Below are 17,500 nucleotides of genomic sequence, written 5' to 3' on the forward strand. Positions count from 1 at the left end.
GCATACTAATATCAATTCAGTCACGACGAGCCTACACACACACACACACACACACACACACACACACACACACACACACAGGGTGACGGGTGGTGTGCTGAATCCCAACAGAATCACGGCCCCAGGTGAGCTGGAAGAAAAACAACCTGTGCACACATGGGCTCTAATCTCTAATCTCTTATCTCTCTCTCTCTCTCTCTCTCTCTCTCTCTCACTCCATCTCTTCTACTCTCTCTCTCTCTCCCCATCTCTTCTACTCTCTCACTCCATCTCTTCTACTCTCTCTCTCACTCCATCTCTTCTACTCTCTCACTCTCCCCATCTCTTCTACTCTCTCTCTCTCTCTCTCTCTCCCCATCTCTTCTACTCTCTCACTCCATCTCTTCTACTCTCTCTCTCACTCCATCTCTTCTACTCTCTCACTCCATCTCTTCTACTCTCTCTCTCTCTCCCCATCTCTTCTACTCTCTCTCTCTCAGTCCATCTCTTCTACTCTCTCTCTCTCTCACTCCATCTCTTCTACTCTCTCTCTCTCTCTCTCACTCACTCCATCTCTTCTACTCTCTCTCTCTCCCCATCTCTTCTACTCTCTCTCTCTCTCCCCATCTCATCTACTCTCTCTCTCTCACTCCATCTCTTCTACTCTCTCTCTCTCTCTCCCCATCTCATCTACTCTCTCTCTCCCCATCTCTTCTACTCTCTCTCTCTCTCTCTCTCCATCTCTTCTACTCTCTCACTCGCTCACTGTGTGTGTCTGTGTGTCTGTCTGACATGACATTGGTGTGACATGGGTGTCAGGGTGTAAATGTACTCACACATGCTCTCTCTCACACGCCTATATACAGAGAGAGGGAGCAAGTGTGTGAGAGAGAGAGAGAGAGAGAGAGAGAGAGAGAGCAAGTGTGAGTGAGAGAGAGGGAGAGAGAGAGAGCAAGTGTGAGTGAGAGAAAGAGAGGGACCAAGTGTGAGTGAGAGAAAGAGAGCGAGGGAGAGAGAGAGGTAGAGAGAGGCAGAGAGAGAGGGAGCAGGTGTGAGTGAGAAAAAGAGAGAGAGAGAGAGAGACGGAGGAAGTGTGAGTGAGAGAGAGAAACAGAAAATGAGTTTGTACGAACAGTCTTAACGAGTGAGACACAGAAGATGAGTTTGTACGAACAGCCTTATTGAGAAAAAGAGTGAGCCGTGAGCCGCAGAGGGAGTTAATGCATGGTCTCGCTCTCACTCTCAGTCCTGTGGACCCAGTGAAATGAACAGAGGGGGAAACACTGCTGAAAGCCTCCGAGCTACTCCTGAGGCGGGTGCTACACACAGAACTCTACCTCCCTCTAGTGCCTAATTCCAGCCACTGCAATCAATGCACTACAGCGAAGATGCTTGATCTGTCATGTTTGCATATACGTACATTGTTTCTTCAGAAATACAATCACCCAATGAATTAGTATTTGACTAGTCTGGCCTAAGTCTAAGACGTGCTAGTGTGAATTTGGACAAACAATCCAAAACAACCCACTTCAGCTACAGGACACAGGTCCACTGAAGTAGAAGGCTGTTGAGCCTGGACATTTAGTCACACACACACACACACACACACACACACTGTTTTTACATGTTTCTCCTTCGTTTTTCTTTTTGTCAAGACATTCTGTGTGTGTGTGTGTGTGTGTGTGTGTGTGTGTGTGTGTGTATTGTGTGTGTGTGTGTGTATTGTGTGTGTCCTCAGAGCACTGTGTGCAAGAAGTTGAGTTGAACTCATGTACACCCAGAGAGACACACTGTCTGCCTGATGTATCGGTATTAGCATGGCAGGCTCATCACTGGACACACACAACTGTCACACGGAACACAACTGACACACGGAACACAACTCACACACACTCCTCCACTACGCAAGATCTGACTGCTCGCAGGGTCACTGTCACTATTACTACACTACACGCGAGCTATTCACCGGTCTATTAGCGGTGGTGACAGAACTGCCCCGTACACAGGTGAGTGTGTGGTCAGGTGAGTGTGTGGACAAGTGAGTGTGTGGACAAGTGAGTGTGTGGACAAGTGAGTGTGTGGTCAGGTGAGTGGTGCTGGCGGGTTACCTGAAGTCGGGGATGCCCGCAGACGTGCTGATGCCTGCGCCCGTGTGCACCACCAGGTATTGTGCGTCCCGCACGAGCTGAGCCAGTTTCGCCACTTTACTCCGGAGCTCCTCGGGGCCGTCGAACACCTGCACAGTCAACGGGGAACATGCTGACGATTTAGGGGGTTGGCCTGCTTTCTACATCTCAGATGTACTGTGCGTTAGCAGATTACTCATGCCACAACAACGTCAGTGTTCAATCCGTCAGAACAACAATGTTAGTCACCATCGTTTGGTTCATTCTTAGTACAACATTACTAAGATCTTAGTACAACGACTGGTTAATTACTGTTTAGATCAACCAGAAAGTATGGTTTAATCCTATCGTTTACTATTACTTCCTTGCATAGGCGGAGATCCCGGGGGGGACGGGGGGGACGTGTCCCCCCCTACCATAAAGTTGTCCCCCCCAACAATCATTGAAAACTAAAAAAAAAAAAAAAAATTTGATTTTTTTTTTTTAATAAAAATACGACGACACAAGCGGTGTTAATTATAGACGTAAAAAAAAAATGTTTTTAAGTGTTGAAAAATCATGTTCCCCCTATTCCTCAAAGTGGTTTGGTTCACATGTTGTTTCCAACGGGCAGGGCTACCGGCAGCTCCGTGTTTCAGTTAATCAGCCCAGTAGCCTACACGGTCAGATTGTCAGACTGTTTCCTCCTCTGTCCCCTGTCGCTGCCGCTATGATACACGATATGTAAAGAGATTTACCTCATTCTCGAACGCAGTAAGAACATGTAAAGAAGAAGTTTTTTTTCTAAACTCCATTTACGAAGTTCCAATCGATATAAACAAGTATACATAAGCTTATTCATGGATTGGCATGACAACGTGAACGTTTGCCGATAACACACGCATGCCGGTAATTAACACAGTTAAGATAGCTAGCTAAGTCTAGGACAATGTTCTGTCAGGGCAGGTTCATGCTAGTTAATAAATGTAGGTCTACATCTCAGTGCCTCTCCAGATTTGTTCAATTATCTGAAGTTAAATTAATGTCATCTTTTTCTTTGGTCCATGAACTATGGTGATATAGTAATATGGAGTGACAGTGGCGTAGGACGTAGAGAAGTCGTATTGTAATCGAAAGGTTGCCAGTTCGATTCCCTGTTGTGCTGTTTTATAACTTATTTTGAGCATCAAGTTCTCTTGAACTTTGGACATTATTTGTCTGTGAATAGATATTTCGTGTTAGTACATTTAATGCTGTTTAGATCATTCTAAAATGACTTCGAATCTCTGTTTGTAAATGTGATAAGATAATTCGGTATTTAGCAGTTTATGCTAGCTCTCGTAAAAGCAATTTTTTCATGTCCCCCCCCCGGAATTACACTCTGAAATTTGACCATGTATTGTCCCCCCCTACAATGAAATGGGATCTCCGCCCCTGCTTCCTTGTGCCAACGAAAACTTCCAAAATAATCTAGTTGCTTTGTTCTGCCTTCGAGCAGCATCTTATGTTAGATCAAGCATTATGTTTCCTCGCTAACTAGCTACTTAGATACTTATTTCGTGTAAATAACACATTAGAAACAAGAGGGCAATTAGGCACCTTAAGTTTCATCTTAAAACCTGTTAGCATGCTAACAAGGAAACTTTGGTTGCGACAACGTTGCTAACGCACTGCTGATCGCCCATGAATGGATGCACAGGCCTGATCAAGAAGCTAGCTGACTAGCTAAGTAAAGTGAATGAATCAACTGCAGCCTACCTCTGGGATGCCACAAACGCCTTTATTGGCGTAAGGGGAAAGCCCTGCAGCGTAATTCACAGACATGGCGGACACCTGCACCGCGATTCTGCAAATAATCAGTAGAAACTACTTTACAATATCGACAGAGAACAGCAACAAATACACGCTGTCCAAATTTAACCGGGATCTCTTCCGCTGAAGCTTTGTTGGTCCTCCGGAGTGACGTCAAAGTCTGACGTTTTTAGCGGAGAGCGCAAAAACACAAAACAGAGCCCAGACACATCATAATGACAAATACATAAAAACAGTATCATGTACCACCTGTTTAGCTAAATATATCACACATAATGTGTACAGTGGATCCCTAGCTGATAAATACACAACACAATCTGTGCCAAACGTGAAGCGAAGGGGATTATGGGTAATTCAATTTTTTACCCGCCTGTTGAATTCACCTGGCACATTGTTCAAGCTATTCAACTAGCTGATACATGAAGCACTTGAAGTGAATAAACCTTATCTCAAACCCTAACTAAGATTCACAGTTCTATATGATTCAACAGCCAATCACTGCTCATTTATGTAAACTGTTGCTACAACAGTTCTTGACATGTACCAACTCTCATTTGATTGGTCAGAGATCGCTGGGTGAGGCATGTGAATATCCTCACATAAACACCGATGAACATACATGGAAAAGTGCCTTTGCTTATCTTGTAATGGTGTCACGTGTATTTTTAATCTAGCTAAGGTTTCAAATAACCTTGGCCTAATTATCCATACCATAGACCTATGTATGTTGAAGATATTTGATGATTTGAAATTCAAAATATAGGTTATTCAGTTCAGTCCATTGCAGATGCTGTAAAATACAAGTTAAATACAAATACAGTAGGCTACAGCTCTAGGGGTAGTGGTAGGAGTCAGGCGGTTTAGTGTAAACAAACTTACTTTGGGAGAGGAAAAAAACTGAAAATGAAATAAAACAAATTCATGTATTACTGTTATGTAGGCTAATTACTATTGTAAAGTAGTAATTCAGGTTTCTCTAGAGAACTGCAGGAACATCAACAAACACGCAATCACCTCATCATTGGAATGTGATATTTTATATTCCAACTGATATTTCTCTGTATCTGTATAGTAAATCGTTTCTATTTCCAATGCAAAACAGAATCTTTTGATTTATAAAACCTTTTGCCAGTTTCTGATTGTTCACTGTCCCCCAGTTAAAGAGATATTTTCCTCTCTACACAACAGACTGGTCGCTGGTGATAGACATAGTATATACAGTGTGTTCGAAAGAAAGGAGAAATGTAAAATCTAATGATTTATCAGAAGAAATATGACCAGCAGGGGGCGCCAAACCATCTGAAATGACACAGGGACCAAAATGAACATCTATTTAGTTAGTTTCCCTGTTTTGGCTTCGTAACATGAGCACTGTATGGCTGTGTGAAATGAGGTGATTAGGTAATTACAATACGTACACACACACACACACACAAAACCACACCACACCACACCACACCAAACACGCTGGAGAGTGTAGAGTGTAGAGTGTTACCTGTGTAAAACTTTAAGATCAATGGTGGTCTGCCTCCAGCTAACATGGTTGCTGTGGTTACAGGAGACAGTGGTGTGGTTGACAGAGATGGAGAGGAATCTGTCTCCTCCCTCTTGAGGGCAGAAGGTGCCGTTTCAGCTGGAGATCAGAGACACATTGAGTCCTGTGCACTTTAGAGTCACATTACAGAGACCACAGTCAGAGTGGGGGCAGAAACAGGCCTAAGAGTTTAAGCCATGTGGCCACTCTGGCATCTCCACACCTTATCATGGCCTCGTTTTGCCCCCCGTTTAACTCATTTAGTTTTTTCACAATATTGTAATTATATCATTGATGACGAACTTTGACCGTAAAGTAATATCTGGACCCTGCATGGTTCACTTCTTTACTTCTGTTTTGACCAATTCCTGCAATTAATTCAGCTTGAACTGTCAGGGCCGGTGAGGCCCCATAAAGGTGGCAAACTCAGAATCAGACTCTGGAACAGATGGACGATTTAGGTGTTCTTTTATTATGAGTATAAAGACAAAACAGTGAGGTCGGACACCCAGTTGGCAACAGAAGAGTCAAAAGGGAACTCAAAAATATCCAAAAATCACAGCAGATGTACAGGCAAGGTTCAGGCAAAATCCAAGGTCCAAAAACAGGCAGAGAGATCGGTACACAGGTAGACAGAGAGAATACAGGAAGCAGTACAAAGGGACTTGGCTTGACTCACGTGACTAAACAGAAAAAGGTTGGCAACAGATAGGCAAGACAGAGCAAAGGTTTCCTGAATGCTACGCAAAAGTCCAGAACAGCAAACACAGGAATCTAGAAACTGACGTGATAATCTGGCGGTGACTGTCAGTCCTGGTGCGGTTTAAAAGCTGTGGCTGACGAGGAGAGTGGAGTCAGGTGTGGTGAAGCAGGCACCAGTGATTGGATGCCTTGCTTGTCAGGAGACAGGGCAGAGGGAAAACCTGGCACAGAGCACACAGACATGCCAGGTCACTGACTAGGGAGGGCGAGTACCAGGCCGGACTGTGACTTCATTCAAACTTTGTCACGTTGGTCTTATAAAGGACACTTCAAGTATGTATTTTCATTTTCTGAACATTATACCGTTTTATAGGGAAAACAAATACATTTTTTCAAATAGACTTACATTGGGCTATGTGACATAATAATAGGGTCATCAAAGTGGCTTGCAACTGTGCTTCACCGATGCTCCAACTGTGCTTCACCGATGCTCCAACTGTGCTTCACTGATGCTGCTCCAACTGTGCTTCACTGATGCTGCTCCAACTGTGCTTCACTGATGCTGCTCCAACTGTGCTTCACTGATGCTGCTCCAACTGTGCTTCACTGATGCTGCTCCAACTGTGCTTCACTGATGCTGCTCCAACTGTGCTTCACTGATGCTGCTCCAACTGTGCTTCACTGATGCCTGCTCCAACTGTGCTTCACTGATGCCTGCTCCAACTGTGCTTCACTGATGCTGCTCCAACTGTGCTTCACTGATGCTGCTCCAACTGTGCTTCACTGATGCTGCTCCAACTGTGCTTCACTGATGCCTGCTCCAACTGTGCTTCACTGATGCCTGCTCCAAGGCCCCCCTTCTCTCTGTGCTTCACTGATGCCTGCTCCAAGGCTCCAAGGCTGCCTTCTCTCTGTCCCTCTCTACTCAGCTTTAGAACCAGGAATACTGACCAGGAAGACACATCCTTCCATACTACGCTGTTTTGCTCTCCATCTTTCTATGTATCCATCTTTCTTATTTCCCTTCCATGCCATGTTTATGTCTTCCTCTCTATCCATTGATCATTCTAACATCTCCTTTTCTACATGCCTTATTCCATCTACTTACTTTTACTACTTTCAACTCCACTATATAAAACAAAGCATTTTGCTCTCATTCTCTCTCTGTCTCTCAATTCAATTCAATTCAAAGAATGTTTTTTTAACACTATTGCCAAAGCTGATTCTCTCTCTCTCTCTCTCTCTCTCTCTCTCTCTCTCTCTCTCTCTCTTTCTCTATTCATCATGCATATGGCACTTTTTCTAAAACACATGCCTGCTCCTTCTACTGTACTTCTGATTCCCTCTGCTGCTGCTGCTGGAGAAATAGGGTACTGCTTCTGGAAAGGCAACTTAGGCTCAGGCTTTAAGTTTAAACTCCATAGGTCTTACTGACTTCACCAACCCTTTATCAAAGTGTCTTTCAGCCCAAGTGCTTGTCCAGCTGTGTTTGGATCAATTTTCTCTGTCTCTCTGTGTCCCGCTTTTCCAGGCTGTGGTGGTCATTTTCAGCTCTTTCCAAACCACTGCCCCTTTTCTGGAGGATTGGGAGGCACGAGTTCAACCCAGCCACATCTGAATGACCCCACAGCAGACCTGTATCTCCCGCACTGGGGCCAATATTCCTTCTCTCTCCCGCCTTTCTCTCTCGTTTTCTTCTCTATCTTTTTGCATCAGGAGGCCCTCTATCCTTTTCAACCAGTCATTTTCATTTCTTTCATTCCCATTTCTGTTTCGTTTAAGGCCTCTGTTTCACAGAGCCTGTAGTGTTCTACAGCCCCTTCTCTGGTTGTGGTCTCTAACTGGTCCAGCAGTGACTCCTGTGATGTGAAAGCTGGGGCACACTCGCCCACCATGAGGGGGGGAAGAAAGGAAAAAGGGGGGAAGAAGGGGGGAAGAAGAAAAGAGAGGAAAAAAGAGAGAAAAAAGGGAAAAGGAGAGAAAGAAAGAAGGAAGGGATTTTGTATGGCCTAATCCTCCATGACTAAAGTTTTTTAATGTTGATGTACATCATAAATTATTTTTAAAACATTAAACTTCTGTTTTTATATGCATTACTATGAGGGCAGAGGTTTCAGGTTTGAGTCCCACCGTTGGCAGAAATTGGGGATTGCATTATTTCATGCAAAGCTCATTTTCATTATTGGAAATCACAATTTGTTTGCATATTATCTTTTATTAACCTTATATTAGTGAGATATGGATAATTCTACATTGAATATTTCAATACATATATGCATTTATGAGAGAAGAGTGGACCCCAAAGTTCCCGGTTTGAGTCGCACCGTTAGCAGAAATTTAGGTGTGCATTATTTACTGCAAAGTAAAATTGTATTACTGGAAATCACAATTTGTTTGCATATTACTTTTAATTTACCTTATATTAGTGAGATATTTATAAATCTACATAGAATATTTCAATGCAAGTTCATGTACAGTTATGTGTGAGGTACTTTAATTGTTTCACAAAATATTTGTGTTCCAGTTAATACATCCTTCTATTCACAAAGCACAAAAGAACAAAGGAAAAATATAAATCTTTGTTGTAAACAAACTTTTATTTGCAATAACAAATTCAACAACAACAACTATAGCATAATATATATATATATAAAAATATAATAAAATATATCAGAAACCATATACAGAACTTTATACAGAAAGTGTGAAACTGGGAGGGGAAGGGGTTGAGGGGCACTAAGCCAGTGTCCCACAACGAGTACGAATATCTGAAATTACATGTAAATACAATTTTAAATTTGGGCACTAAAGAGATGTTTTCATGCTTCTTCTGATGTTTATTCTGATGTGGCTTCAATGACCATCTATTCTTTGTCAATGTCAGTACTTTTCAATGTTAATTTACTGTCTCTGTTTTGGCGTAGAAAGGGAGGAGTTTGATGAGAGGAACAAGAAGTACATTATATACATACATACATACATACATACATACATACATTACATACATACATTTGCAGACATTACACATTTGCATAGATCCAGATCCATCTCTAAACTTGGGTTTGGCCGGACCTACAATTAAACACAATTAAACATCTGATTTACTAGGATCAATAAAGAACCACTTACAAGACCCTTCCAGCTGTTCTTGCTAGCAGAATATTGAAATATGGCATTGTTCAGTCTTTCATTCTGCTAGAAAGAACAGAGCATCTTAAAGGGTCTTGTAAGGAGTTATTTGATGATCCTAGTGAATCGGATTTTTAATTTTGGGCTTACTTTATGGAGCCAAAACAGAGAATTTAAGTTTGGCATTGAAAAAAACAAACAAAACTGAAAAAGAAATAAACTGACCATTGACATTAAACACTTGTATTGAGATTAACTCTGGGCACTACTTTCTTTGGGCACTACTTTCTTTGGACACTACTTTCCACACAATCACAACTAGATACCCACTTGAATTTGATCATCATTGATGATATTCAGGTAGCTAAGCTGTGTGGTGAAATGTTTGTTCCACCAACTTAGCTGAATGGAGACAGAGGAGCAAGAGTGAGGGATCTGAGTTAAGTAGGCCTAGGGTAGGGTAGGGTAGGCTCAGGGTGTGTCCTCAAGAGAGAGGGACCTGAGTTGAGTAGGCACTAGGGATCCTCAGGGTATGTTTGTCCTCAAGAGAGAGGGATCTGAGTTGAATAGGCTTTGGGTGTGTGGGTGAGTCCTCAGAGGTCTCAGTCTGAGAAGTTCAACTGAACTCATATGCACACAGGGAGACAGAGTCCTCCTGTTGCATCGGTATTAGCATGGCAGTCTCATCAGCGGACGCCCACAACCCGAACGGGAATCGAACCTACGAACACGTGTGTACTAAGCGCAACGCCTTACGAACTGAGCCACCACAACGAGTACGAATATCTGCCGCTAGGTGCCTTTTATTCTGCAGTGCAATATTCACGCATCACCAGCAGGCGTCACGCGAGTCATAGACATGATTCACAGACACGAGTCGTGACTGAGCCGCTCTTTTTCTCGCCCGCCTCCGCCCCCTTATCCCACCCCCCATCAGGTATGCTATACGAGCGTGACATGTGTCGAATAGAAAGTGAGCTCGCCCGGGTTTCCAGCTGAGTGCCCGATCCCTCAGTGTGTGTGTGCGTGTGTGCGTCTTGTGTGTGTGTAGCCTACACGTTGTTGTCATTACCCCGGCTGCGGCGCGCTCTGCTTTTAGAATGGCCAGATTCACCCAGACTGAAGCGCCAAGGCAGCAGCAGCAGCAGCCACAGCAGCCTCCCCATCCACCCCACTGCACGAGCCTCCGTTTCAGCGGACCCGAGGCGGCACCGACCCAGCCTCCCGCCCCTCTCCTCCCTCACCAGCACCAGCACCAGCACGCGCAGATCCCGTTTGCCAATCCCATGAGCGGCTCGGAACCTATATCCATACACCACCCCGACAACGGCACCATGAAAGACCAGGATGCCATTAAGCTGTTTATTGGACAAATACCGCGGAACCTGGAGGAGAAAGATCTTAAGCCTCTTTTCGAGCAGTTTGGGAAAATTCACGAATTGACAGTGTTGAAAGACCGCTACACTGGCATGCACAAAGGTAATGTGTGGGCCAACATACCTGTCTATTCTGACGAATTGTGTAGTTTTTTTTGGGGGGGGGGTTTGCGTAAAAGCGTGTTGCTAATCCACTAAAGCCTGGAATGATGTCTAGATGTGTTTAGTCGTGACTGCCGCTGCGCGGGAAGGTAGCTACAGCCGGCGGGAGAAGGCATGCCAAACGGGCTGTTGCTCTCCTTGTTCATCTCCTTGAAGCGAGCATAATTAGGGTTGACGATCCGTTCCCACACACACTAACCCATACCAGGATTCCCGCTTGAGCCTGTACCACTCCCGAACAATAGTTGGCCACACTTGATGTCACAACTAGCCGGTGGGCTTCTTCAAACGCGTGTGTGTACTCTCTTTCACACACACACGCACACTCACACAACCGTGTGCAATTATTGACCTTTTCTTTTAAATATTCACTGTTTATTTGAATGCAGGAGAATAGTGTGCCCAATGCTGTGGTATCTACCCCGTAAACACCGCTGTCACCAAGGGGGATCTGGCTGTTCCTTCCTCCTTGTGTGTTTGCTCCGCCGTAGCAATTGTGCGCCCCTGGAAGTAGGGCAGCGATGATGCATGTTTAGGACCCCCCTCTCCCCCATCCCACCCCGTGTGGCATCTCATTCGTTTACTGTGTGTCTTCCCTCCGTCCCGCCGTGGCTGTTTTGGGAAGGAGTGGCTGGCATTATTGTCGGAAAAAGCGGAACATATGATTTTCCTCCTCAAATAATAATAATGTTGTTGGTGGTGATCATGATGATGATGGTGGTGGTGGTGGTGATTTCGTATTAGCATAACGTAAACAAGATGTACATGTAGACCTAACCTCATGTAACACATTAACAACATCACAACAACATAATGCCAGGCTTCTTTGGGAGCAGCTCCGGGCCGTTTCACGCGTCCCCGTCCGCTATTTCACTATCGTTGTGGAGCGAGCACATATGGGAATACAGACACACACTGGTTGAGAAGGGACGACATCTCATATAGCCCGTGATCCGTGCCAGCTACGGGGCGATATGGGGCACATCAGGGCCAAATCCGGTGATGACAGGATGACATGTCATGGTCCCAGTATTTGTATGCGTGCAGTGATCGATACGTGGCAGTGTTAATATCATCATAGTGTCTCTGTGTTGTTGGAGAGAATGAATTAAAAATATGAGTTGACGCGCGTTAATGTCTATTAAATCTTCCGCTGATGCGCTGTCTCCAGTGAGCGCATCGACGCTTACAATTCCTTTATGGAGGCCACTAACATCATCATCTTTCTGAGCAAGCGATTCATACGCGGCCGCGTTATGTGACATTTACAGATCATAAATGGTTCTGCCGGTTACATAATGTGTGAGTAGACCACACACACACAGAGGGAGCAAGCAAGGGGGGTTTCTAGCTACGATGCTTCACACACGTGTGCAAGGCCAGCATGAGCGCACACGCACACGCCCACCCCCACTCACACAAATCTACCCTCACATTTTGCAGGGATTACACATAGGTGCCCAGTGTGTGTGTGTGTGTGTGTGTGTGCGCACGCATGTGTGTTTGTTCATTCCTATTTGCTTGTGTGTGTGTGTTACATGAAGAGTGGGTGGATTGGCAGGCATTTATGGATGCTTAATTTGTACAAGAGTGTTAAACATGTATTTACACTATACAGAGGTGAATACATGTATTTACATAAGCTAAGAGTGCCTGTGTGTGTGAGAGAGAGGGAGAGAGAGAGAGAGAGAGAGAGAGAGAGAGAGAGAGAGACAGAACACTTTATGTGTGAATAGAAGGAAATGTCTAGGGGAGATAGAGAGAGTTAAAGCACTGGGTCTTGTTGTGGATCTATCTCTGCATAAATCATTGGATTTCCAGGCCTAGAGGGAAGACTAGGCTCAATCCTGCTGCCTCAGGCATGGGTACATGGGAACATGGGAGTGTGGGAGTGTGGGAGTGTGGGAGTATGGGTACATGGGAACATGGCCAGTGGTGTCCTCGCTAAACCCCACGGGTGCCCCCATCAGTGTATCTGCTATCTATAGGAGTAATGCCCCATCAGTGTCTCTGCTATCTACAGGAGTGTGGCCCCATCAGTGTCTCTGCTATCTACAGGACTGAGGCCCCATCAGTGTATCTGCTATCTACAGGACTGACTGAGACCCCATCAGTGTCTCTGCTATCTACAGGAGTGTGGCCCCATCAGTGTCTCTGCTATCTACAGGAGTGAGACCCCATCAGTATCTCTGCAATCTACAGGAGTGTGGCCCCATCAGTGTATCTGCTATCTACAGGACTGAGGCCCCATCAGTGTATCTGCTATCTACAGGCCTGAGGCCCCATCAGTGTCTCTGCTATCTACAGGAGTGAGACCCAATCAGTGTATCTGCTATCTACAGGACTGACTGAGGCCCCATCAGTGTATCTGCTATCTACAGGACTGAGGCCCCATCAGTGTCTCTGCTATCTACAGGAGTGAGACCCCATCAGTGTATATGCTATCTACAGGAGTGAGACCCAATCAGTGTCTCTGCTATCTGCTATCTACAGGACTGAGACCCCATCAGTGTCTCTGCTATCTACAGGAGTGAGGCCCCATCAGTGTCTCTGCTATCTACAGGACTGACTGAGACTCCATCAGTGTCTCTGCTATCTACAGGACTGAGGCCCCATCAGTGTCTCTGCTATCTACAGGACTGGGGCCCCATCAGTGTCTCTGCTATCTACAGGACTGACTGAGGCCCCATCAGTGTCTCTGCTATCTACAGGACTGAGGCCCCATCAGTGTCTGGCTGGGCTGCTCTCTGCTGGTGTGTTTTGTTCTCTCTCACCCTGTGGTTGTCTGTTTCCCATGGACATTTGTGTGGGATGGTCTGGGGAGTGGACCTTTAGGCAGTAGCCTTTAGCTTCTCTCTGGATGTGAGTGTATCTTTGGGCAGTAGCCTTTAGCTTCTCTGGGGATGTGAGTGGATCTTTGGGCAGTAGCATTTAGCTTCTCTCTGGATGTGAGTGGATCTTTGGGCAGTAGCCTTTAGCTTCTCTCTGGATGTGAGTGGATCTTTGGGCAGTAGCCTTTAGCTTCTCTCTGGATGGGAGTGGATCTTTGGGCAGTAGCATTTAGCTTCTCTCTGGATGTGAGTGGATCTTTGGGCAGTGGCCTTTAGCCCGGCAGGCCCATGGAGATGGAGTCATGGAGAGAGCCTTAGTGTCCAGTGGAAGCCTTAGTGGAATTATAGATCATGTGTGTTCAAAGAAGCATGCTTCATCACACACACACACACACACACACACACACACACACACACACACACACACACACACACACACACACATGCACACGTATGCACACAAAGTCATGCCTTCCACAGACACAGACACACAAAACCACACACACACACACACACACACACACACACACACACGCCGTCTCTGGAGAGTGAACCGACCCAAAACAAGCACTGTTATTATTCTGCAGTAATTTATGCAAATGTATTCACATTTTATGGGCCATTGCAATTACAGCTGTCTGACCTTTGGAGCCGGGCTTTAATATTTCATTCACTTCATGTTCACTCTTTTCGCTAATAACATGCATGCTGCCATGAATTATGAATTAAACTAGAACAAGACATAAACAACGACCTCTTTGCCAGCGCAACCTCCCAGGCCCTGATACGGCCCTGAGCTGCTTAAGACCCAGCTCTGATACGGCCCTGGCTAAGACACAGCCCTGATACGGCCCTGAGCTGTTTAAGACCCAGCTCTGATACGGCCCTGAGCGGTTTAAGACCCAGCTTTGATACGGCCCTGAGCTGTTTAAGACCCAGCTCTGATACGGCCCTGAGCTGTTTAAGACCCAGCTCTGATACGGCCCTGAGCTGGCTAAGGTCCGGCCCTGAGCTGGCCATCTTGGCCACCTCTTTGGTCTGGTCCGGTTCTGATCCAGCTCTGATCCAGTTCTGATCCAGTTCTGATCCAGTTCTGATCCGGTTCTGATCCGGTTCTGATCCAGCTCTGATCCAGTTCTGATCCAGTTCTGATCCAGCCCAAGCTCAACTATTGTCTTTGGCCTCTCTTGGTCAGTGCTAACCCAGTGGCCTGTAGTAGAGTGTGTGTAGGCCGTCCTTGTGTATGGCATGGTTAACCCAGTGGCCTGTAGTAGAGTGTGTGTAGGCCGTCCTTGTGTAAGGCATGGTTAACCCAGAGGTTTGTAGTAGAGTGTGTGTGGCCCGTCCTTGTGTAAGGCATGGTTAACCCAGAGGTTTGTAGTAGAGTGTGTGTAGGCCGTCCTTGTGTAAGGCAGTGTTAACCCTGAGGCCTGTAGTACAGTGTGTGTAAGTCCTCATGTTGTAACTAGCAGTGTGACCATCAACACCATGGACAGTTCAAGGTGTGTCCATGACGTCAATGACGTCATTGTAAGTCAGGATGCAGACTGGTCTGGCCTTGTAAGTCAGGATGCAGACGGATCCTCTGGTTTGGCCTTGTAAGTCAGGATGCAGACGGATCCTCTGGTTTGGCCTTGTAAGTCAGGATGCAGACTCATCCTCGGTCTGGCCTTGTAAGTCAGGATGCAGACGGATCCTCTGGTCTGGCCTTGTAAGTCAGGATGCAGACGGATCCTCTGGTCTGGCCTTGTAAGTCAGGATGCAGACTCATCCTCTGGTCTGGCCTTGTAAGTCAGGATGCAGACGGATCCTCTGGTCTGGCCTTGTAAGTCAGGATGAACACTGGTCTGGCCTTGTAAGTCAGGAAGCAGACTCATCCTCCTGGATCAAGGCTGTGGGGGGTAACTGGCCCAGGCCTGGGTTGCATATGGACCATGTCCAGTCCTGATAAGGCACCAATCTGAACAGCTGTCCACCTGGATTACACACACACACACACACACACACACACACACACACACACACACACACAGGATAACTGCAAAGAGAGTAATTTAATTGAATGTAATGTGCCGTGGTGATGTTGATGGACATGCATTGTGGACGTGAGGTAGTGGGGAGGGATTTGGGCTGTTAAAGTCGATGGGTGGTTGTGTGTGGGCTTTGCACTCTGGCAAACAGATTTATTTTTTAGGGGTGAAAATGGATTTATCACGATGCAGCAGATTTTAATCATTTTATGGCTTTAAATCCTAGTCTCCACCGCCCGCCCACACACACACACACACACACACACACACACACGCACACACACGCACACACACGCACGCACACACAACACACACACACACACAAACACACACACACATGCACACACACACACAAACACACACACACACACACCTTGCCCTCTGCTTTTTTGTGTAAGCTTTATGATTTGGGGGATGAAGTGAGAGGGGGCTAAAGTGTAGGGATAACACTGCTGTGATGTGAGGATGAAGGAGATGTAGAGAGCAATCTGCACCCAGCCTCCTCTGTGAGAGCCTCTGAACAGACCAGCTCTGATTGGACTAGCCTCTGAACAGACCAGCTCTGATTGGACTAGCCTCTGAACAGGCCAGCTCTGATTGGACTAGCCTCTGAACAGACCAGCTCTGATTGGACTAGCCTCTGAACAGACCAGCTCTGATTGGACTAGCCTCTGAACAGGCCAGCTCTGATTGGACTAGCCTCTGAACAGACCAGCTCTGATTGGACTAGCCTCTGAACAGACCAGCTCTGATTGGACTAGCCTCTGAACAGGCCAGCTCTGATTGGACTAGCCTCTGAACAGACCAGCTCTGATTGGACTAGCCTCTGAACAGACCAGCTCTGATTGGACTAGCCTCTGAACAGACCAGCTCTGATTGGACTAGCCTCTGAACAGGCCAGCTCTGATTGGACTAGCCTTTGAACAGACCAGCTCTGATTGGACTAGCCTCTGAACAGACCAGCTCTGATTGGACTAGCCTCTGAACAGGCCAGCTCTGATTGGACTAGCCTCTGAACAGACCAGCTCTGATTGGACTAGCCTCGGAGCAGACCAGCTCTGATTGGCCTGACTGTGAAAGATCAGGGATGTTCTGTAGATAATGCCCTGAGGGTCCTGACGGGCGTGGGATTAGTGTTTGGTTTCTGTTAGGTTGGAAATGTACACATAGTCTCACTTTCTTGGCTTTAAAACTCAAGCTTGTGAGTTATGTGATTGCATTTCACTGGTTAGTTCAGCCATGACCTGAGAAGTTAGATATGCTGTATGTGTCCGTGTGTGTGTGTGTGTGTGTGTGTGTGTGTGTGTGTGTGTGTCCGTGTGTGTGTGTGTTTAAGGCCTGCCAGTGACTGATGTATTATTGACACACACACACACACATACACACACACGCTTGTTCCTCTGGGCTTTCGATCGGCATTCAGTGTAATTATGGAGGCCTTTAGCTGCAATTACAGCACATCAAATGCATTAAAAACAATTAATTAAGATTAATGCACAGTCACACAATCGTATAATCTAGTGTCGATGGCGCAGTATAAAGTCACTGCTTCTCTGGCTGCACCTAATTGCTCCGCTGTTGGAAACTGCAAATGTAAATCATTAGCTTATGAATGAGTGAACTGGATTCCGCCCCGGCTTGAGCTGAAATCTGCACGGCTTTCACAGTAGACAACACATGGAGACAAGGCAAGGCAACATTCACGTTGAGTGTCCTTGGAAATACTGAATGAAATACTGACACTGGAGTATTAGTATTAGTAGTGGTATTTGTATTAGTTTTAGTAGTAGCAGGAGTACTAGCAGTAGTAGTAGCAGGAGTAGGAGCAGTAGTAGTAGCA

At 45.8% G+C, this 17,500-nt stretch overlaps 2 protein-coding genes and 2 non-coding genes across 4 annotated transcripts in view; 1 reads left to right on the forward strand and 3 right to left on the reverse strand.

The window, feature by feature from the left end:
- sirt6 (sirtuin 6) overlaps positions 1-4,192 on the reverse strand; it is a 22,600-nt gene extending 18,408 nt beyond the window's left edge. Inside the window, exons 1-2 of the mRNA XM_031562767.2 lie at positions 3,843-4,192; positions 2,088-2,215 (exon numbers count right to left, since the gene is read on the reverse strand). Of these exons, the coding sequence (XP_031418627.2) occupies positions 2,088-2,215; positions 3,843-3,908 (194 nt within the window). The 5' untranslated portion in view covers positions 3,909-4,192. The remainder of the gene's footprint in view (positions 1-2,087; positions 2,216-3,842) is intronic.
- LOC116219678 lies at positions 1,709-1,817 on the reverse strand. The gene has a single exon (XR_004163283.1). It is a non-coding gene; the product is annotated as a small nucleolar RNA U6-53/MBII-28 (small nucleolar RNA).
- A 5,657-nt stretch (positions 4,193-9,849) lies between the features above and the next one.
- LOC116219679 lies at positions 9,850-9,956 on the reverse strand. Its single transcript, XR_004163284.1, has one exon. It is a non-coding gene; the product is annotated as a small nucleolar RNA U6-53/MBII-28 (small nucleolar RNA).
- A 60-nt stretch (positions 9,957-10,016) lies between these two features.
- Positions 10,017-17,500, forward strand: part of LOC105900842 (CUGBP Elav-like family member 5) — a 99,919-nt gene continuing 92,435 nt past the window's right edge. The window contains exon 1 of the mRNA XM_031563132.2: positions 10,017-10,740. Coding sequence (XP_031418992.1) covers positions 10,362-10,740 — 379 coding nt within the window. The 5' untranslated portion in view covers positions 10,017-10,361. The remainder of the gene's footprint in view (positions 10,741-17,500) is intronic.

This window comes from Clupea harengus, chromosome 25, assembly GCF_900700415.2.
Source record: "Clupea harengus chromosome 25, Ch_v2.0.2, whole genome shotgun sequence".
NCBI lineage: Eukaryota > Metazoa > Chordata > Actinopteri > Clupeiformes > Clupeidae > Clupea > Clupea harengus.